Source organism: Scatophagus argus, chromosome 5 (genome assembly GCF_020382885.2).
Source record: "Scatophagus argus isolate fScaArg1 chromosome 5, fScaArg1.pri, whole genome shotgun sequence".
NCBI classification, from domain to species: domain Eukaryota; kingdom Metazoa; phylum Chordata; class Actinopteri; family Scatophagidae; genus Scatophagus; species Scatophagus argus.
In genome coordinates this window covers 21,192,703-21,216,046 of record NC_058497.1, presented here as the reverse complement: position 1 = coordinate 21,216,046, position 23,344 = coordinate 21,192,703, and the positions used below count along the sequence as shown (strand labels likewise).

General features: G+C 40.8%; 2 protein-coding genes across 8 annotated transcripts in view; both read right to left on the bottom strand.

Annotated features, from left to right (window-relative positions):
- The window catches only part of nbeab (neurobeachin b), a 178,071-nt gene extending 175,690 nt beyond the window's left edge, over positions 1-2,381 (bottom strand). The window contains exon 1 of the mRNA XM_046389619.1: positions 1,637-2,381. Within this exon, the coding sequence (XP_046245575.1) occupies positions 1,637-1,912 (276 nt within the window). The 5' untranslated portion in view covers positions 1,913-2,381. The remainder of the gene's footprint in view (positions 1-1,636) is intronic.
- A 3,091-nt stretch (positions 2,382-5,472) lies between these two features.
- stard13b (StAR-related lipid transfer (START) domain containing 13b) overlaps positions 5,473-23,344 on the bottom strand; it is a 65,108-nt gene continuing 47,236 nt past the window's right edge. For 4 of the 7 annotated variants that reach the window (XM_046389610.1, XM_046389609.1, XM_046389612.1 and 1 more), the window contains 13 exons: positions 15,592-15,663; positions 14,376-14,457; positions 11,828-11,891; positions 9,447-10,810; positions 9,171-9,341; positions 8,845-9,004; positions 8,399-8,597; positions 8,094-8,307; positions 7,573-7,687; positions 7,237-7,458; positions 6,810-7,027; positions 6,516-6,692; positions 5,473-6,378 (listed from right to left, as the gene is read on the bottom strand). In XM_046389610.1, the coding sequence (XP_046245566.1) occupies positions 6,261-6,378; positions 6,516-6,692; positions 6,810-7,027; positions 7,237-7,458; positions 7,573-7,687; positions 8,094-8,307; positions 8,399-8,597; positions 8,845-9,004; positions 9,171-9,341; positions 9,447-10,810; positions 11,828-11,891; positions 14,376-14,457; positions 15,592-15,663 (3,176 nt within the window). In that variant the 3' untranslated portion in view covers positions 5,473-6,260. Of the gene's footprint in view, positions 6,379-6,515; positions 6,693-6,809; positions 7,028-7,236; positions 7,459-7,572; positions 7,688-8,093; positions 8,308-8,398; positions 8,598-8,844; positions 9,005-9,170; positions 9,342-9,446; positions 10,811-11,827; positions 11,892-14,375; positions 14,458-15,591; positions 15,664-17,100; positions 17,207-17,414; positions 18,279-18,512; positions 18,777-23,344 lie in introns of those variants that run through there. The other 3 variants (XM_046389614.1, XM_046389616.1, XM_046389615.1) reach the window with 3 other exon arrangements.

Below are 23,344 nucleotides of genomic sequence, written 5' to 3'. Positions count from 1 at the left end.
TAAAATCCTCACAGTTATGGCGTCTACACACGGGAGAATTGTTTGCATGACGGCCTTCTCCACCCTCGTCCCTGGCTGGTCTTATTCATGCACATTTTGTGATGCACATAATTTGGATGTAAGTTGTATTTCTGTTTGCAAATAAGTCAACTAGAGAGTCAAACTGGCCTGATATCCAAAATAGCCAACCACAGCAAATCAGTCACACACTCTGTTAATTAAATCTGTCATTCAAAAGTCTGAGAACGGTTTGGATATAGGACACTCTGTTGTTCATTACATATAAGGACACAAATTACAAATTAGTCTGAAATATAAACATGGGCAGATGTGACATTAATGGTCTGCCTTCAGTAAGTCAAGAGAACAAAGCAAAATGGAAAAATTACTTAAACAAGATCAGTGTTGTTGTAAATAAATGTTTAGTCTATTGTCAAGACAATCACTGTTGGACAAAATCAGTGCAGTCAACAGTGGGTTATTCCTTGAGCACATTTCCTGTGAAAATAGCGCTGCAAAGTATGAGAGGGCAAGCTGTCAGAGACTCCAGCCATTGCAGCACTGCTCTCATGTATGAACATGCCAAGGGCTACAATTTGTCCTGCTCCACAAAGTGGATTTCTGTTGTGCCAGAACAGGTCTTAATTAATCTCTAGTGTGCTAACAAGGAGAAGCCAAAAAACTGCAAACAAGGCACCACTGTAGTTCTCTTTCAGATGGTCAAAGAAAGGGTGTCAGCTGGCTCTACTAGCTCTTAATGTCATCTTACACTGTACCAGCAGAGGAAACTGAATTCTTTTGCTAACCCTGGTCTTACCATGGGCTCAAATCCCCAATCAATTTGTGGTGACAACATTATTGCTTCTCATTTCACTCTGATTTTGCTGCATCTATAAGAAGAAGAAGAAGAAGAAGAAGAAGAAGAACACGTTCTGGATCAGTATGGATCTGGAGGTGATGACCACACAAGCTTTGACGCTTTAGTTAGAAGCGGGTCCAGGAGACACAAAGAATATTCATCCGCTTCAATACAAGCTTCACTGGACAATTGATCACTAAAAATTAACCAGTTCTTGAACTCTCTACATGATGCATTTCTGGGTTTCCTGAAACAACTCAGCAACAGATTGAGTCTCTGGTGTGTTATGGTGACCCTCAGCTCTGGGTCCCCTGAATCCCCCACCTCCATCCCACGCACCAAACCACTTCCACACACGTAGCAGCAGATGCCTCCACACTCTGTTCACCAACAGCCACACAAACGCCATTTGAAATAATGTGTGCAGTAGTACTCACATAAAACTGAAATCCCAGCAGGTACGTACTTTATCTTCACTAACATCATCCTGATCAGTTCACAAGCAAACACAGTGAAACTGGACTTTGTTGAACTTGAAAACTTGAGAACTGGCTTTGTGTTAGTATCTCCTCAATGTTCAAATGTTCACAGCTTTCTACTCGCACATACATACTTGCTCGTATTACTGAAAATAACTGAATAGTTATTTGTGATTTTATAAAAAACATGTCAACATTAAATTCAGTTATTATGGCCGCTGAACAGCATTCCTGATTTGGGATTAGGCAAATAACGTCCAGTCATATAGTGAGAAGAGAGGAAAAAACGTTTACTTACCAGATTCAGCACCGTTTCAACAATATCCCGGTTGCTAACCTCTCCAACCTGGATCAGTCCGGTGAGAACAGCAAATTTCATTTTGATATTCCGGATTGGAACCGATGGATTGATAATCCCAGCCGGGAGGACCACTGAACCGGGGCCGGACATCATCACTGTCTGAGCGGCGGCAGGAGAGACTGCAGCCGCTGCGTGTTGCCTGTGACCTGGTGGAGGTTGTCGGTCCGAGAGCGACACCGAGCCTGGCATTGTCACCGGTCTCTCGCTTGCCATGTCCACACAAACCTGGCGGCTTCAGAGGCTTGTTTCACGTTTTCCCCTTGTTCAAAATTGGGATCACTGCTCTGAAGCATCAAAAACAAATGAAAGAGAACACTCACTGAGCCCCGGAAAAACAAAAAACAAAACACAAACAAAAACTCACTCGGTCGGTAAAATCCACTCTCGAGAGTTTTGGTGCGGGAGTTCGGCGTGTTGTCGGTGCCAACCGGTTAACTGAGCTGGCTGAACTGCGCCGTGTACGCAAATGTGTGTGTGTATGCCGCTCTCCTGGATGCGCGTCTCCACGTCCGCGCCGCTGTCACCGCCATGTTGCCGCCCCCTGCCTGCGGTTCCACTCACCACGCCTGCGCTGGCTGCGATGATGGAGCTGGAGAGCTGGAGCTTGATTACTACCAGGGCGCTTCGACATGCTGTCCGCCGGGCAGGTGTGATCAGCGAAGAGTGGAGCGCTTAGTGGGGCTTAGCATGGCTACTTATGCAAAAAAAAAAAAAAAAATTAAGTTAATTAAATAATTAAAAAAAACAGTAGTCGGTTTGTACTGCCATTAAAACGCATTTTCTTAAGTTTGCCAGTAGTAGGTCAACTAAGCAAATTCGGGTAAATTTTGTTAAGTTAAACTATCTTGATTCCGGAAGAAATATGTCAGCCGGAAGTTACTTGATTTTGGTTTCCTGTCTGGATGTAAATATTATAAATAAAAGTAAATATAAAAGTGATTCATGGCCTGTAGGTCATTTTGGTGTGTTTGGACCAGTAGCCTAGCCAAAAGAAGATCTGAGCTTTATGGCCATGAAAACATTTATTATAATATTAATTTCATTAAACTTACAAAGGAACGATAGGTTGTTAGTGACCAAGAAAACATTTAACAATACTTATTATTAACTGCACACACTGAGTCATTCATTTATTCATTCAGCCCATCTTTTTGAGAATGAACACCTGAACATTTTTGCCTGAGCACGTATACAAACATCTGATTTGTGTTATTATCCTATGATTTTTTTCCCATCACATGAATGTGTAACAGTTTTGGTTCCAGTTGAGTACAGTCCATTGATAGGTCTGGAGGTACAGAGGTGACCCTGTGTCTATGCAAAGCAATACAACAAATCCTATTATGCTGAGATTAATTCCCTTGGTCAGCTACAAGTCAAGTTTTTCTCAGTGTTGTTGATGAGTCAGTATTAGGGTCTGCGTGCCGACGCTGAACTGGTGTTAAGCAGAATTTTAAGCATTTCTCTGCATTAATACCAGATAGTCATGAATAGTGAGAGATATTATTAAGCAATTTTAAAAAGTCCCAACTTGCAGTATTACTTGATCATGCATGTTACCTATTAACATATTTTTATTATATTCATTTACCAGGCCAGAGAAAATGTTTGTTGTCAGCGACTTAATCCTTTGAATGGTGCATCTATACATTGTATTGTAGATATTATGCATTTTACTGCCTTTTGTCCAAAATGTTTTATGAGAAGAGTATTCAAGAACAGTGACTTCTCCAATATTTGTATGTGGCTTATTTCACTGTAGCCAAATAATGCAGTCATTTGCAGACAAACTGCTGACAACGGTTTTGTAAATGTTACCAATCCCATGCAGTAATAGCCTTCAAAAGATAATATTCTTTTGAACAGTTGAGCTCCTTTCAATCATGATACTTTCACCTGTTACAGATGAATCTGCTTATCTGTGGGATGCTCCAAACAGGTGTTTTATTATTTATTTATTGTTTGTTTTATAATTTTTACCATTCCATAACTTGCCCAGCCTTTTGTTGTCCTTGTCCAAGCTTGTTTGAAATATGTTACTAGTCTCAAATTCAGAATGAGCATATATTTACACAAATCAAAGTTAAGGATGTAAAACATTAAATATATTGATTTTGTACCGCTTTCAATTGAGCATGTGTCAAAAGGGATCAGCGCAAATGATCACATTCTATTTTATGTATGGTTTGCACAGTGTCCCAACTTTTCTAGAATCAGGGTTGTATAAAAGTGACTGACACTGACAGCTTGGCAACGATCCTGTTCATCGTCCTGACTGACAGCCAGAAGCTGAGCTTGCATTTCATGACCTCTTTAAGCTGATCTGTGTCAGCATGGCTTTAAAAAAGGTAAAAATTATGTCAGACATTATATAGCTACCTGTCATGTAACTTATAATACTGTAAGGTTTTAAAACTTGATTTAATTTGCAGTAGTGCAATGTGGAACAACAAAAAATCTCATTATTTAGCCTGTTCACCAAGATAGTGTACTTTCATCCTACAATGTGGGTTGTTATTTCACTGCAGTCCTATGTGCTATTATAAATGTACTTTCAGAATGTTATGTCTTTGAAGTAGCAAATGGCAACGTAATTGAGTGAGAGAAATTAAAAATATTTTTTGTAGTTATTTTATCCTTAAGATATTAGTCCTTTGTTGTTGTTTTTTTATTATTTTGGTGTCACTTTATCTAATAATGTCCTTTTAATGTCAATACATACTATCAGAAACTCATCCTTCCTGTCCTCCTATCCCCTCTGTTAAGTTTGTTAGTACCCATTTACAATGAGAACCATAAAACCTGCCAGCAATGAACAGAGGTCAGTGGAGAAGGTTTGACTTTGCCATTCACACAGTAAGAGAATATAAAAGGAACTCAATCAGAAGCACAGATCCAGACTCAATGACCTGCGACGTTGCTCATAATGATTGTTTCAGCTAAAGCACCATCTGATTGTATTTTGTAATGGTTTTGGGAATGATCTTTTTCTATACTTTCACCATGTCTGAGCTGCCACAACCTTCAACCTTCTAAATACCAAATGGTGATCATTTTTCAGTCCATCAAACCAAAACGTATTTTACAAAATGAACACTGTTAATGTGGCAACCCTGAAGACTGCTTCTTTACAGCTGACATGGACATTTGTCCATTAGATATCATAACAGATATCTATATTCTCATCCTTATTAGTTAAAAATAACTGAAAATGCCTGTGAAAAAAGGGTTGTCATTTCAATAACGTCTCCATGGTGAATAAAAACGTGGCCACAGTAAATATGCATATTCTGCTAATCAGAAAGGGCCATCTAGTGGACAAAAATGACAACCAGGTTTATGTGTTCAACTAAAGTTTTTACCTTTTCTTATAATTTGTCAGGAAAGGTCAGATAAAAAAAATTGCACTCTTCATTTGTGTTTAATTTCAATCACTGTTGTGTTGTTGTTTACATTAAAAATTAGTTTCAAGCTCAAATAAGGTCCATCTTCCCATGTGAGCTGCCTGTACTCACATGTTTCCTCTGACTGACCAGTAGAGGTCCCTCTCATCCCAGACCAGGGAGAATTGTGTTTTGTTTTTGGTAGTGTATTCAGTAAGTAATTGTGGAATGTAAATCTTTTCCTGACCCTGGTTTGTACTAATTTTATTATAAAGAGATATTTAGACTCCTTCATAAGTCAGTTGATGTCTTTCCTGGATAATTTCTTGAAAATTGCTTGTTTCATCTTTTTAATGTGGCAGCGAGATTAAGAATTGGTACATACAAACATTTTGCAATTTTGACACTTTTATTAAAAAATGACGTCTTCTGTACTTGACTGCACAATCCAGTACCCTTAAGCAGGTATGATCAAGTCAAACCTTAAGTCATTCTTTTCACAACCATAGGAGGTCAAAGTTTCATAAAATTACACCCATTCCAAAACGGCAATACTGAAGCAAAGTAAAACCAGTTTACAAATTCGTACCATGTGTATTACAGGAAGGTTGACACAGTGAAAGAATCAATATATAGAATATTAACATATGTACTATTTATCCCTTCACAAATATACAATATATACATCTTGTTTGCATGTACAGTATTCACACACATATATACAGAAACAAGGGTCTACATCACAATAATTAGAGCTTTAACTCTGAAAACAATAACATATACATGCTTCCCAGAAGCGTTAAAGAGTCTGAATGTCCTAGACATCATAGATTAAAGCAACAGTAATACAATATTCTTAAAGATAATAATTATCATAATGTACAGGTTTAGCAACATAAAGGTAAATAAGATCCTAAGCTAAGGGCATTGGCAGGATGATTAATTTCCCATTGACTAATTATACTCAGCACCAATAAAATGTCCTCTTTTGTCATTGTGCAAGTACAGAGGAGCTCAAAATCATTTTCAGAGCATTTCTACTCTGGAATAAAATAAAACAAAAAAAAGAATAAACTGTGCTTTAGTTCCGGGGTCCTGATTATGTGTTGTGTCTGCCTGTTAGCAAAGACTCAAAGGCTCAATCTTAGTCTCAAGGCAGACACAACTGGCAGAGGGTTTCAGATTTTGGTCTCTGGGCCATCTGTGATTAGTGGCTGAAAGGAGTTGCGTATCCGGGCAGCTTCTGCAGCACAAAGGTGACCAAAGGCTTTGTTGTACCAATCTGGAGTCCTTCCCCTGAAATCAAAGTCAATATATTCAATATACTAAAGCACACTTGCACATACATGGAGCTTCAAATAAATATCTTTAAAGGCAACTGAAATGTATTTTATGTGTGTGAGTTAGTGATAAAATCTTCTAATAAGACTTACTTCAAGTCCACTCTGCAAATGTGTGTTAGTCTGGACTTTCCTGAGCCACATGGCTCTAGCAGGTAGTTGGACTCAACGACTATAGCTCGTACTCCTCCAACAGGAGGACAGTCCTCATGTTCTATAGACACAGAAACCAGTGAGCAGGCACCTTTGGGCAAGTCTGTCCTCCACGACCTTGAATAAACAGAAAGAGATTAAGTAAATATCCTGAAAGAAAATAAATTACAACTACTTCCAAACAAAGTACAATTTGTTGTTTGGTGTTTTTTTTTTTTTTTAATTCCCACTTACCTGAGAACTACAAAGTCCCTGCTGGGATGAGGGGGCATGCGACTGAGGACGTACTGAAACACCTCTGTCTGCTTGTCCAATGTCTCGCACACTTTCCATTGCAGCAAGTCTATATCCCACAGGTGGCGCTCTCGCAGCACACGGTTCAAAACTACAGACGGTGGCGCTTCCACCTCCACAGACACTCGCCAACGTCTCAAAGGGTTCCCATCTCCCACCTGGAATGGATGCACAGATAGAAACGATCAGGTCAATTTGCGGATCAAAAAACCAAGATCTATGTTTTGAGACAGCAAGCAACTGCATGTTCTTTTTTGCATTACTGAAATTCTGTTGGTACTGTCATAATTCTGACTTGACAAGTGTTGGGAAAATTTTGATCTGCTGTTATATATGAAACAATAACAAATTAACGTGACTCTCCAACCTTTTTATAGAAAAGCTCTGTGTTATCAGAGCTGCTGCAGGACATCCAGTATTTGGATTTTTCTCGAGCCTCTTTCAGCAGGTTCTGAAGTCTCCCCTCCATATGGGTTTGGTACGTTCCATCATCATCTTCCATCTGTTTGCACAGCTCGCCAATTGTTGGTGCATGTAGGTCCGCCTCCACGTAGGAATTACGCGATTGAGTAACCATTTCATGAGGGATCTAATGGATGTATAAAAGAAGGAGTTAAGACTGACAGCAAATATACACAGAGGGTGGCCTGGGGATATTGCCTCCAGGCTTGAAATGCGTCATCTCAACTACAGGTTCTTGTACCTCAAAGAGTCGGTTGCACTCTACGATCATATGAGCCAGGCCTTGCGTTGCTGCTAAGTTTTCATTCAGATCCTTCTGGTCTGGTCTACCAGTGGCATACTTCTTCTGCATGGCCCTTGGGATAGTGAGGAGATAAAAACTTATTAGGACAGCGGAGTCCTCTGGTCAATGTCCCCCACCAATATAAACCCTTCCTCCACTCTGCAGGAAACCCCTTTGATCCCTTTAGCAACAATTTCAACATGGTAAATTAGGGAGCTTTGCTTTGTTTGTGAACAGCATGATCTCATAAAACATAGAGCTTTAAAAAGAGTGCCATGTCCTTTTAAAGCTGTCCCAGAAAGAGAGTAATCTATAGCACCCTTGAGGGCTGAGCAAACTCTGAAACTCATTTTATGTCTATCATTACGGAGTCATAGGTGAAGATATTCACACTTGAGTTAATAGAATTCTGGCATCTGGTCCATTAATTTGGAGGGGCTGGCAACTGTATCACCGTATGACTGGACAAAAAAAATTACCTTGGCGAGAGATTGTCTTTCTTGAGTATGTTGAGATGAAAAAGGGATGGGGCCAGGCACACAGCAATGTTCATGGGTGTCATCTGGTTCTCTTCCACAGAGGAAGTGACATCACTGAGGAAACAGAGCAGCGTCTGCAGCACTTCTCGGTTTTCATCCGACATCAGCATGATAGCTGCCTGGACAGCTTGCAACCTTTGGTCCTTTGGGACATCTGTACATGAAAGAATTCATTTGTATCATTTATGCCTTGCAGATGTGGTGAGGGATCAAAAATGGGACAAAATGGACATTCATATCCTTACACTGGTAGATATGAAGGAAGGTCTCCCCCAGCTTGCTGGTGAGCAGAGGCTCAGGTAGATCCCTGAAGAACTGCTTCACCATGTCAGCTACATCATAGGCAGACTGATCCTCATAGTTCACATTGTCCGGAGAACTCTCATTCATCTGCCTAAGAGCCTGAATTCGAGACTTCACCCCTGACTTACGAAAGAGACCCACCTGGAAATAAAAAACAAGGCTTAACGTTAACTTGACAGCTGACAGCAATATGTAACTACATTGTACAGCAGTGCTGCTCAGTGCATTGTACTTATATTACCATTGTGTCGGCCTACAAGCTGTGTCAGTCATTGTGTGTCGAAATCTTACACCACATTTTACACGTTAGATAAACCCAACCATTTGTTACATCACATGTGAAAATGCAAGCCATATGCAACCTGAGTGTGTGTGTATGGTGACTGACCTGGTCAAGACACTGGCTCCTCAGGTACCGCAGGGCCTGCTGCAGGCCAAGAGGCAATGGCTGTCCAGAACGCTGCACATGCACAATGAGAGGCACTCCGAACACATTCTTATCCTTATAGTCTGGTACCTTCATTCTCTTCATAAACTTTGGCACAGACCTATGAGCAAAATCAACACAACAAAATTAATACTAATATCATTTGAGCAAATAGAGATCATCAGATCAAAGAAGTGTAATAAAATTTTCTTTCACAAGTACAGGCAAGGTGTAATAAATCATGAATCATGCCACACATGGATCTTGGAAGTTAAATGGGGACCTACCATGTCCAACCATGCTTGTTGGTCATGGAGTATTTCTCCATGATTGCAGTAAGGCGCAGCAAAGAAAACTTCTGCAACAAACTCAGCTGGCCTGCTGACTGGTTGGTAATCTGCAGGGATGCCACTGAGTGACTTAGGCGATTAGATATTTGAAAGCTGGGCCATCGTAACCTAATGTGATAAAACAGCAAAAACAAGAAAAGCATTTTCTCTTTTTTTTGTTCAAAGAGGACTTAAAGTGGTGTAGTAACAATAGTACAGTTCCATGAGCCTTACCGATTAGGTCTTGTGAGCGAAGCACCCACTCCTGAGTCCCTCCTGTCCCTGAGCGTTGCAGATTCTGTCTCAGCAAGTGATACTCTGTCTCTGTCTCCGTAACTAGGTGGGGTCTGGCTGTCTGTGACAGAATTTCCCTCAAAGTCCAGTGTGATCTGACTAGAGGACTGGAGGCCAACTATATCTTCCCTCTCACCATCTACCTGTGCCAGCCCTTCTCCAACCGGCAACACATTCTTGCACCAGTGGTCCACTATCTGTTGTAGGCCATTGACATGCAGCAAGATATCATCCAGGTGAGGGAACAGGTCCTCTTTCTCCAGGTCTATCAGATCTCCGGTACTGGCGTACAGATGTGAGCCGGGAACATTATCGTACACACTGATGCGGCTGCCTCTGGAGCAGCACTGGGTGACAGGCCTGGGTTCCTTACTGCATGTAATCAGTGGAGATTCCAGGTGCATGCTGCCTGTATGCCAGTTGATAGAAGCCCCATTGGTTGGGGACAGGCTCTCTATGGACAGTGCTTTGGGGAAGGTTCCTGGCTTGTGGTCTTTGGGAATATGGACCACCAGATCTTCATAGGAGCAGAACTCATTCCTGCGATTTTGTTCTGCGACTTTATTCACTTGGGTGCCTGAGAAGATGTCTATGTCCTCCAAATACATGCCACTGCGCTTGTAGTCAGCCCGGTGAGGCTTACGCTCTTTCAGGCTGGGTGTGCTGACGGCACTGCCACTAGAATGGCTGCTACTCTCACTACTGGACTGGGACGGCAGATCTTTGTTGGACTGTGTTTCTGGAGCCCCACTATCTCCATTTATGATCTCGACACAACGCAAAGTCTTCAGAGCCCGGGCCTCCTGCTGTAGCACCGGAGAGCTAATGACCAAAGTCTTACGACCCCTTCCCAGAGTTCCTCGGGAGCGCAATGTCTCCATGCGCTTCAGGAAGTCTTTGGCACGGATGCGGCTTGTCTTGACGTGCTTATCAGGTAGTGAGGCATAGTGAGCAATTTCTTTGGGGGTGTGAGGCATTGTGAGAGAAGTAGAGTCTGGCATCACTGCAGAATCTGAGCAGGTGCGGTTGGAGCAGTCAGAATCCTCTGTGCTGAGAGCCCTGTGACCACTGCCTCCACTGCTCTCACTGTGCAAAGAAGAGACCTCTGGCTCACTGAGGTCTGTCAAAACACTCTCGCTGCTGGTGGTGGTTTTCAGAGGCACACTGTCCTTAGAGGGCTGAACCTCTCCGTGGTTTCCCAGCAGACAGTCAATGTCCTGTAACCTGGACCAGCGCCGACTGCTCAGCTCAAAGGTCCATTTGTCACTGATTGCAAACAGGTCTTCTTCATCAGAGTCTTCACTCTGGGGAAAGACAGATTGCATTAAATCAACATGATTTAATTTTCTATTTTTAACCCTCTTTGTAGTAATGAATGTTTCTATTTAGGTCTCCCAAAAGAGATCTGCCATAACATCCTGATTTAATAATAATTAATACAATTAAATTAAAAAGATGACGCATGGTAGACGCATATTAGCAGTACCATGCACAGTATAGAAATACAAAAAGGGAGAGAAAATAACAGGATATTTTTACACTTTTCAAAGCTTGCTTACTGTGCTTAAGATAAATTGCACATTTTTTTCCTCGTCATGTTGTGAGTTGGAAAAAAATGGCTTGCAAGTTAATGCATAGATGACATAACACGTATCATTTATGCCACAAAGTGAAATAGGAAATGCTGGAAAAAGCTGCAGGATGGGTCTGCTCAGAATTAATAACATTACGCAGCCAACAGAGATATAACACCAAACAAATGATTTCATTGACTGAAAGACTTTTCCATAAATAGATCAATGCAAGCCAGCAGGCTACATGCCAAAGTGATGAGAGATACAAAGCAATTATACTCAATAGGCATGAATACAACAATGGAAAATCTCAAATATCAAAGAATTCAGGTTAAAGGGATGAAGCCAGATTATATTTCTGTTAGTGCAGGAAGAATATGCATAACTTAAGGCAGCCCTTGTGAGAAAATATTATTTCTTATGGAGGCATTGACCTTTGTCTTCTATTTATTGCACAAATGAAAACTGTGATACTCGCACCAAGGGATGAGGAATTTTGAGGGGCAAAAATGGTAAGAGTACAGAGTGTTATATTTATATATGTATAAATAGTCTATGCACAGAGAGAAAGTGTGACAGCCACACAAGCCTTAAATATTTTGTTCACAGACTGAATCATCATTGTTTTCAAAATGCATATAGCACGATGTTGCACTCATACAACGGTTGGCCTTAAAGCCTTAAAAGTCAAAGATTGCAAAAGCATCATTGTGATGATAAAGGTCATAATCCAAAGTCCTGACTTACTTTCTTCTTCGGAAGGTTCACATCAAGTTTCATAGAGGCACACTTGTTCAACGTGTTGAGTCGTCTGAAAGAAAAATGGCCTCAGGATGAAAACTGTTCTGAGCAGAAAAAAACACCCAGATAGTTTCCTAATGAGCTCTCTGAAAATAAATTCCATTCTGTTTGCTATTTAAGTGTTAACTGGATCAACCTTTGATCTAGATGTACAACCACATGCAGAGGGAAAGCTTGTCTGTGCCATCTCCTAAACGTAATGAACACCGGTAATTGACGGCTGCTCTGTTCTCTTTCTCTCAGCACTGGATCTAAGTGATTGTGACTTGAAAGGTGGGATGCAGTAGTTTGAAGAAGGGTGAATTTAAGGTAAAGCAATGGATTATCATTATTATCGTCAATATAGTCATATGCAGACATAATATACAGATGCAGACCAGTCTTTGATGCCATTTTGAACTTGGCATGCTAATTATTTCTGAATTATGAAGGGTGATTTTAGTTCTGCCTGACTGAGCGTACATATACGCACAGCACTATTAAACTTTGCCTTTGATATGATAATACAAATGTTCTGAACTATGTTTTCAAAAAATTTCTCAGAGAAGCAAGAAAACATTTTCAGTTTTCTTAATCAACGGCAAGTCTAGGTCTTGGAGCGAGTGCTTAGCCACGAGAGGTTTCATGGGTGTGTAAACTGGGATATAGAAAGTAACAGCACTAAAAACTGTACATGAATCAACAATAGCACAGGGGAAAAGAAGACAGCATGACAAAATACACTACAGCTCATTGTGCCTTGGCTTTACATGAAAGGAAACTCATTTGTGGCACAATAATTACAAACTTTAACAGCTCCAGATATTGCGAACAGTCTATTTTTACAGATTGACAGTATTGTTCTGTGAGAATAAAATGGCACCAGATGGAGACTGTAAGTTTCCCCTAGTGCTGTAGATGATAGGGGTTAGCCAAACAAAAAGTTCTCATGATTATTACCATAGATAGTGGGACCCACCTGAAGAGAGGATTTCTAAGCTGGAGGCCCTTTATTCCACAGGCCTAAAGAGCTTTGAATGTGGTTTGCTAAAATGGGAGGCAGCTTAGCCGAGGATCAGGAAGAGCACTCACATACATGAAATATCTATCAGTTTACGTTCAATCAAAGACACCCACAGTATGTAGGGTGGTTTTCAGTTTTGCACACAAGACTTTAGTGCCGTAACTAACAACAAAGCCATCCTTATGTTACCATAGAGATGCTGGGAAGTCATGGGCAAAATCACGTTGGAGGTGGAACTGTTTCCAATTGTCTTCTATTTATCCCATGGCTAGTTTGGAATTTAGATGAGTTGCTTTAGGGTTGTTTAGAGTCACAGTATATTGAGCTGTGTGAGGCAACCCTCATGCTCCTCCCGCTTCCCTTTTGGGGTGGTTTCCATGGTTACTGTGGTGACTGAAGTGCTGTTTTCATCTCGCCTTGAAAAAGTACATGAGCCGTCTTGTCCTACAAGGGAGTGATGTGGAGCCACCAGTTGTTGGCTTAGTGCACTTTTATATTCTTAATAATGTCTAAGTAATTGGGAAGAAATGCACACATCCAATATTTGTCATTCAGTTACGTAACTCAAGGTACTGAAGAGAAGAAGATTCCCACTAATACTTTTGCAATTTATAAAATCCAGGGTTTGTGCAGCTTTTTAAAATTCAAATACTTTTTAAAGCACTTTTAGGGTAGCTAAACCAGACATTTCCAGACTCTCTTAGCCTTTATATTCAAATCTAACTTATTGTACTTACTATAAATCTTTGAAAAAAGGGTGTAAACATCCTCGTGTTTTTTTATTTTGTACGTCTTTTTTATTCGATCTACCTGCATTTTTATTTTGCTATACTTGTGCTGCTGTGACAATGTGAATTTTCCCAGTGCGGGACTAATAAAGGTCTATCTAAAATAAATACAATTCATTATTTAACAAAATAAACGCAATTGTGAAAAACAGAATTTACAGAATTCTCTATACGCACATCATGTACGATAGCATATTGTCACTTTGGTTTTTAACACCATTAATTCTTAATTTTCACTCCAGAAGATAACATGCAAATATGACAATGGGATTGTTTCATTTCAAATGTTTTTGATACGTGGGTACATAAAACATGGATTATATTCAAATTTCAGCATATTACTAACCTTGAAAGTATAGCAGTTAAAAGCATTTTTATTTACTAATTTAATAAATGAGTTAAATATATATATATATAAATATATAAATATAAAACACAAGTATGGAAAAAACATTCAATTCTTCATGAAAATCTTGACACCCAAGGTAAAAAAAAACAGTAAAAATTACATAACGGTATGTTTTAAATATCATGAAAATTTAGATGAGTTTTTACTATAAAGGCATTCATATATTTTACTTTCTCACTTAATTTTACTTTTTGGCAAGGAAATGAAAAAAAAAAAAAAAGAAATTCTGGCATTGACATAGTTGACTCATGGATGAACCACCATCTTTAGAGCACCAATCAAATGGCTGCTTACCTGCACAGAGGCTCCACGAGGTCTTTGTCCAGAAAGTCATGATCTCTTTTCACAGGTGTAATGTCAATGGGGAACTGGGAATCTGAAAAAAGACAAGCATAAAATATTGTTGACATTAGATGTAATATTTCAGTAACTGTTCTAAAGACAGTGTTCTTGGATAGGATAGACGGAAAGATCTGAATCTGGAAACCACATTCTTTCCAGGAGCAGAATGAAAGCTGGGAGACCATCAAACTTGTTTTGTATCTGATGCTAATGAGAAGAGACAGAATTTGCCCCAAAAAACAGCACTCAGGCTTGTGCCGGCATTACGTCTTGCTCTGGGTATGGGCCTCCTCTTACATAACTTAAGAGACTGAATCCAAACCCTCTGAATCTAACATTCCACCGCATTCATGAGAAGTCGTTAACTTTTTATGAAAAGCAGAAGCAGCCGTGAAGACCTCGACAAGGCTCAGTCTGTTCTTTAAAGGGCCAGCGCTCAGATACTGCAGGGTGCAGGCTTTGAAACACGATAATAACATATTTCATCATTAATGTCTTTTGTAATACATGACGTCCAGCATCAGGATTGAAACTCATGCTCATCTATTTTGCACTCCAAAAGCCATTTTCAGTGCACATTTCTTGAGGTCTGTTTCAACTATGTACAAACTGTCAGCGAACAAATATATCGCACTCGAGCACATCAAAAGTCTGGCCTCGGCACAAAGATCTGAGGGAGTAGAGGCACTCTAAGCTCTGATAAAAACCCATTTCTTCCCATAACTTCAGTCTTTCAGCACAGAAGGCGTGTTTATGCAGAATCTGTAGCTTGGAAAAGATTAGACCTTAAAAGCTGCTGATGTTCCGCTTGTTTTGTGGTGTCTGGGCATCTGACTGGAGCCATAGCTCCAAGGCTTCCTGGGGACAGTTGTGTAAAAGAGGGTCACTGTGCAACCTCTGAATATGTGGTTTTGTGTACAGAGTTGGGGACTAAGGGTGACAGACCAGATAACACTGTGCACTTCACTCTTCATCTTCGAAAGTCCACATTAAAGTGCTATGCTCCACAACAAAAATAAAGGAAAATTTAAAGCAATAATGCCATATTTGGTTTATTACAGAGGTCTTTTATTGGTGTGCTGCTTCATTAATCTCTGTCCTTTTAACCAAACAACATTTCCCTCTTTGTGATGAACATGTGTGGGAGTTTAGTGAACGCTTGTTTTACCTTCAAAGAGCTGAGCATACTGGGGAAATCCTGCCGCCCGCAGCCAGTCACACGCCTCTTTTGCTTCAATTTCTGAAACACAAGAAAGTGTGCATTTTAAAGAAGGGATAAAAAGTGAAACTCAGCCACATAAAGTCATTTTCATTTAGGAAAAAAATCCCTCTGATATCTGACAAACACAACAGCCTTGGGGGTGGACAGACCTGCGTGATTCTCAAACTGAACCCCCCCACATCTGATTTTTTTGAGATGACATGGAAGTGATGATGACCCTGCCGGTCATTCTGTCTGGGTGGAGGTATCGCGGCTCACTCATGTGAAACAACATAAGATCTTATGCAACCATCTGTTGTCTGTTTACTTTCAATACAACGTGTATGCGATAAGAAAAAGCTGAAGTCTTTAGAACATAAAACAGGAGAAAATACAGCACAACATACACTACACAGAGCTGGAGATACTATGTTGTATGAACCACACGTTTAAATAAAAGTAACGCATCTTAAAATATAAAATAGTATATAGTAGTAGAATAATAACACAAACTCATAAATCAGAACTCTCTGTAACCGCTTAATAGAGTCAAATCAAATCTCCCCGACTTTCTGATAAACAAATGACCCCAGCAGTGTGAACTGCAGACTGAGCCATTTGTAGGATTCAGAGCCGCTGATGACAAGGAGAGGAAACAGACCGTTGGCACCTTTCCATTAATGCTAATAGAGCTGGGTGCCATTTACCATCTGAGTGAGACATACTCTCTGCCACACCAGAGCTACAGCACACGGTCTGCTTCACGTTAAAAGTCCATAGATATTTTACATAAATAGCTAATTAAAAGCAAAAGGACAAGGCCTGTACACATGATATGTCACTTGAATGTCTCGCACCAGTGACGTCAAATCTAATCTTTAAATATGTCTACAGGCAGGTTTTCTCCACTTTGTTGTAACAAAAGTAACGCTGAAACAAATCAATGTCAATCAGTCAATGGATTAGTTAACTGACAGAAAATTATCAGAGCCAATTGTCAGAATTGATTAAGCGTTTAGGTACTTCACTAAAATGTGAATACTGGTACTGGTTTCTACAATAACTGAATATCATTGGTTTGGAGAAAACAGTTTGAAAATGTCACCTCGGGGCCCCGGGAAACTGTGGTGGACATTTTATTACTATTTTATTTCTGATATTCTATTGATTCAACAATGGATGTATTTATTTGCGTGATAAATACATCCATTGTTGAAGGCATGTATTTATTTGCGTGATAAATTCATTGATAACGAAAATAAGTGTTAGCCGCAGTTATGAAAGAAGAAAACCATTTAAAAATTCAGAAAACAAGAGAGTACAGTATTGCGCAGCAAAATACACAAGCAATTATTTCACTTTCAAAAGTCAATAACTCTTTAGCTACTTTACTGAGAATCAGAAAACACAGTGACTAAATGGCATAAATCATGTCATGCAAAATAATTTAATGCCTGAGGTCCAAAATATTCTTACCAGCTCCAGTGCTTCTTTAAAAGCGACACAGCAAATACATTTCCTGCTGTCTCATCTGAAATTTAGCCAGCTTTCCAAAATGTAAAGAGCGTAAACCTTCAACGGACTCATAATCTGCAGCAGCGGGTAACAAACAGCTCTACCATCACACAGCTACAGTCTCAGTTCCCGTCCTTCTCTGTGCCTGTCACACTACAGCTGAAACACAAACCGAGATCATTCATGACACAATACGGTGTAATTACGGCGACTGTAACCTTGCCATGAAGATACTGCTAGCACCCCTTTTTCAGAACTGTTGATCCAGGACTCACCAGTGCTGCTTCACGTCCATGTCACAAAGAAATCAATGAAAAGTGACTTTGGTCACCGGACTGACCAACAACTGAATAAATATTAACAATTCCCTGTGTCCTTGGATGACAAAAAAAAAAAACCTCAACTGTTTACACTCTTAACCAGCAGTTGAGTCAACATGTGCACGCTGCAGGAACCTCTGTGCTCTGTTCCCACCTGTATCACCAGGAGCTGAAGGCTTTCTGTTCAGCTAGGCTTCCCTCCCAGGTGGATAATATCGGGCATGTATTATTCAATTGCAGCACGTAGTGAGAACCCTGCCAGGTCCCCTTGTGTCCCACAGCCGCAGGTTGGACCACTGGGAGCAAGTAACATGAGCTGGGAATTCCTCTCTGTTTGGCATTCTGTAACATGATGCCGAGACATTCTGTCCTCTCATTCTCTCTCTCGAAGGAAATCTCTTGTGGATAAAAGGCTGGGCGGGCATGGTGCCAATGAATGAGGACCTGTGTTTGCTCTCCGCAACCCTCAGCTTTAAAACTGTGTACAGTATAAAATTACAGTTTCACAAAGAGATGAAACCTAGTTTGGCTGTGACACAATGGCCCAGAATGTCAAAGGCTGTGTACCACTAAAGTATCTGTGGCAAGGACATCTCCTTCCTTTACAATTCACTTTATGCAACGTTTACCATCAAGATTACGGTTATGCAATTCATGGCTGAGATATGACATGTTACAAAGCGCTGCAGGTACAGATATGGCACACGTGGAGCGGTGAGAAGACACAAGCCCTGCCAAAATTATGACAGTTTTAAAGGCTCGTTCACATTCCACTCACACAGCCAACTACATTGTTGAAAACTTAGGAAGATTTTATGATATGTATTAGTTTGTCCTGAGCTGCATCTGTCTGATAGCAATCCATTTCCTTTCATACTCATTTGGAGAACACACACACAAAAAAAAAACTACCAGATTCATTCATTTTGGCTTATGATGAATAAAAACAAGCCATCATCACCAAAGCACATGCCTTAATATGTCTTCTCTCCAAAATCCTTCAATCAGCTAACGCTGTGCTTTACTTCCGGTAACAAATTATTGTGTACTTACGGGATATTTTCATCATACAGCCAGAGTGGTTCATATATCCATCAGGACTTAAAGAGTGTTTCTCAACATGTCAGAGCATCTTCATTCCCACACTGAGCCACATTCCTGCCCTCTCTCTCTCTGAACACAGCTTGCAGTTTGAACTCAGATCCACAGCTCCCTCTTTGCCCTTTCTCTTTCCATCTACCCCCAACCACCATGTGCCTGTCCCAACACTAAATCTCTCCTTCAACCCACCCCTTTCTGTGGCAGGCTCCCTAATGTTCACCCTTTCTCCCTCCCCCCTCAGCTTCTTGTGCCCGACCCTCCTACCCAGCTCTGCCCACGACAACTCTTTTATAACCCACTCAGCACATTTTTGGCAAAGATCTAAGTAAGCCCTGCCTCTGAATTCTTAGACTCTTCTTCTATTTCAAGACCCTGATTTATAAATGTGAGGAATTAACTAACATTTCCTTATACGTTGATGTTTTACAGTCATTTGGGCAAGATTGCATGATGTAAGCTTTTGCAATTGTCCATAATTTCATCCAAGAAGTGTTAACATTGTGGGAAAGGTTTCATTTAAACAAACAAAAAGAGAAGCGTCACATGGTTTCACAGAGTCCAGATGTCTTTCCAACAGAACGACAAAATGGAAAAAACGTAGGCACCCGAACTGGGGGAAAACCATGACATACTGTAAACTGTCAGCAGTCATCAGCGGTGAATCATGCTGAAGCGCTCGGCTCACAAGACTCTGTGCTAACATCATCAGAGTGATATACTCGTCTGCTCTACCTCTGTCTCAGCCTCTTTGTCTGAGGCCAAATCAATGAATGAGAGGAACTGTGTGATCTGTGTCACGAGACACTGCCAGCATTGTCGTCACCTGACACAAAACAAAATGAGTTGTTTTAAAAGTAAAGTCTTCCTTAAACATAATGAATGAAAGAAATGTGACAGCCAAAAAAACCCATTAACTGTTTATAATTTTATAATTATAAAAATAATTACATGTAAATTTGATAAAATGATGAATAATTCATTTATTTAAAACATCTCTAAAAGACTCTAAGCAATACATTTCATTATTCAGTCTAAATAGTTTCCAAGACATCGTCACATATTTAATTTTACTCATTCCATTTTACTTACCTATTTTTTGGTAGCAGGGACAAAAAGAATTTCACTGCACATTGTACCATGTATGATTGCATGTGTGACAAATAAACCTATCTTGTATCTTGTACACAATTAAAATCAAAGAGAATATAGTGAGTGGGTTTGCCAATATAATACATCATCATTATACTCTTACCTGTTCCTTTATATTCCTACGTCTTCCTTATGTCTACGCTGCATATGTACAGCAGTGACTGGAGACGTTTCCCCAGTTTTATACATTTAACAGCCCAATTTTACAGTATTTTATAAAAGCTGAGATCACTAAAATCTATGACGTGTAAGGAAAATCTATCAGGTCATAAATGAGTGGATAAAATGGCCAGCCCTTTCAATTACTGGGGTGTTTGCCGTGGCACTGTGATTACATAAGGACATTGCATCCATCCATAATTTCCTACAGCGTAAGTAGAATTCCATATGTAGCCTGTCTCTGCTGCGCCGGGGCCATTTCCTCTTGTAACACACAACTCTTCTGACCTACTGGGGTCAGAACTGCATACAACACTGCAAACCCACAGCACCATGATGTAGCTTAGATCCACTTAAGGGACCTTAACAAATGTAACAATAAATACGTACAGCACATATGAGAGCTTTAAAAGCACTCTGTGTGGACCCTTACAGATATGTCTATCCGTTCCTCCCCCACACCGCACTCCTGCAGAGACAAATGGATGACTCAGCCAGACAAGCCAGCCGAATATATCACTCAAAAAAACACACAGACTGTAACCGAGCGCTCAGATTGTCTGTATCAAAAACACCTGGAGAAAAACAGAGTGAGCCAACAATAAAAAAAAAAAAAAAAAACCACGAGAGGGCTGGCTGGCGGAGAGGTGTCGTCACGCTGGGAGGCATGATGGAGGGGAGGCCTCTCTCCCCCCTTTATGATGCTAATTGCATACAGACACCCACTCACAGAGCAGTCAGCCTTACTGTAAAAGTAAGACTAGACAGGCAGCCAGGGGAAACACACTGGCCCCTCTTCTCGTCTGTCCAGAAACCACAACATCTGATGTCTCATGCCCAGAATAGCCTAACATTTCCTTCTGTCTCACAGTTTGTAATTGTGTGCAGGGGAGAAAACAGGAAGCAGAAATAACGATGAACGACGGCTTAAAGACAGACCTGATGACAGGAGAGCAATATCCATGTACAGGGGGCACAGAAGATCTGTTTTCTCCATGTAAGAGTTCAGGCCCTCTGAGGGGAATGCTGGAAATGCACTAGGTGGATTAATACTGCAGTGCCCTATGTAATTCACCTAATGTCGTGGGAATACAGACTGCTTATTTTCTGGAGCAGGTTTAAATTAAAAAAGCTCTACGCGCCCCTCAGATTCCAACATCCTCGGCACAATACGCCACAATCATCAGCATAACAGGAGGTGCCACTCGCTAATATCACAATACCTCTGCAGTTCACAGCATTCTCATCACCTGCAAACCGACAAGGTGTTGGGACAAAGGACAATAGCCAAATCTAAGAGATTATCTGTCTGCAAAGGTGAGTAACAACACAGTGCCTTTGTTGTTGTGGCTCTATTCTTTATTCTATTCTGTGCAGTGATTGGCACATAAGCTGACTGGCTCTGCAGGTAATTACATAGAGCCAGAGCTGAATCACCCACGGACTTCCAGCCCCCTCATTTGATCCCGCGGGGCACAGGGGGGACCCGTTTTCCTGCAGCCAACATGGGACGCAGGTTTAAAATGAACAGCTCTGGGCTACGTTACTAAGACGACAAAACAAAATTTCCCCAAATACAAATGAGCTAGCAAATCCTTGGCTTGCATTTGCCCTGTGATCCACAGTGACCTGTGGAGAACTCCTTTCAGTGGACCGCAGGTCTCCAGTAACAAGTCGTTATACAAAGCAGACATCAATGCTTCCTGGTGGACCGGGATATGGGGACAAACACAGTGCCAGCCCAGGAAAAGCCAGAGCCAAAGGAGGCATTAACATTCTGAACCCGAGTAAGTCGGCGTTTCAAAGACATCCACGATTCATCTTCATGCGATACAGATCAGCCTTTTAAATAAAGCAAATACCATCATCATCAGCTGCTCTTCTACGACATCTCACTGTACTTGTATAGTGACAATAAATACTTCTATTCTATTCTGTGTTTCTCTTCAGACGGATTTCAGTATAAACAAAGTCTGGGTTAAGAATATTACAAATGTTTTAATGACTCCACTGGCAAAAGACTAAGGTTCACCTTTCACTTCACTTGTGCACATGCACACACACTCACACACACACACAGCAAGAGCTTATTGATTCTGAGAGTAAATAGCATGACTATGTGAGCTAGGAAGCTGCTGTTGTTGACCATTGCCAAAGCCTGCTGGGTCAAAAGTCATCTGAGCTGTGTTTTTCTCTTGAGGTCCTGTATTGAATTTAAACAAGGGCAGCACAGCTGTGGTAACACTCTCCTTCACCTCTGACGGACACCCAGAGAGAAGGTTCTTTCATCTTCAGCGGTAACAACCTATAAACTCTCTTTCTCTGTCTGTGTCTCATTCTGTCTCTCTCTCTCAAGTCTGGAAATACCAGTCACAGCTAGTGCATCATTTACAGTTATTAATGAAAATACAACGCACAGTGACGACATCAAAATACCTAAAACACTCATTCAGATGTACCCCTACTCCTGCGCACTGTTGGTAACCAGTAATCTGATAATAAAACCCAAAGTTGATTCATATCTCCCACACAGTCCTGTTTGAGAGCACAAAATCAAGATGAATGGCTGCTTGATGGAGGGTTATACAGGGTTATACAGTTAAAACCATGTAAGGGTCAGCATGATGTTGTAAACATTTTTAGACCACGGAAAATCACTCAAGTGCTTCCAAAAGCGGACATTATATGTGTTCCAAGACACCAAACAACAGCCTGGGAGAGTAATGGGAAAGATTATCAGAGTCACTGTCTGCCACAAATAGCTTTTCAGTGAAGGATTTACAAATTATCCCGGACCCAAACTGAAAAACGATAGCTCACTGGATATGGTCGGGTGTCACAGCCAGAAGACAAATAATGTGTGGGCTACGTGGTCTCTGAGCAAGCCAAGGCTTCAAAGTTCAAACTGCAGCTTCAAGGCTTCAAAGCTCTGCAGTGTTTTCACCCAGCTCACTGCAGTGTCTCACATTCGCTCGGTTTTGAGAAAATGTTCCAACAACCACACATTGATTCTCCGGGGTCATATAGCAAACAGCAAAAAGTGAGCAAAGTGTCGATTGTACTGCAGCCTCGGGTGATCTCCTTCTTCCCCCAGTGGTCACACTGCAGGATACTTTGGCACATGGCTTCCAGCAGACTACTGAAGAGAAGTGTTCGACAAAATGGAACTCTGAACCCAAACTTCTAGGAAGGAGGAGACCAGATCCTCAAGTACCACTTTACAGTCAGCACCTCTGAACACAGCAGAAAGCAGTCAGCAGAGCTTTTTATGAAATACACACTGCAGTGACTTCCAAGGCATGATGCACAAGCTAAACACTTCCAGACACTGGACTGCAGCCACGTTCCCACGCATGCTAAAGTGTTTTGGCAACCATCTTGAAGGCCTTTATGAAAGATTTGCTTTCTTTGGTGATAAAAACATCAACTTTGGCTTTTGGAGATTTCCTTTTTCATTTCTCCAGGCATACCTCCCC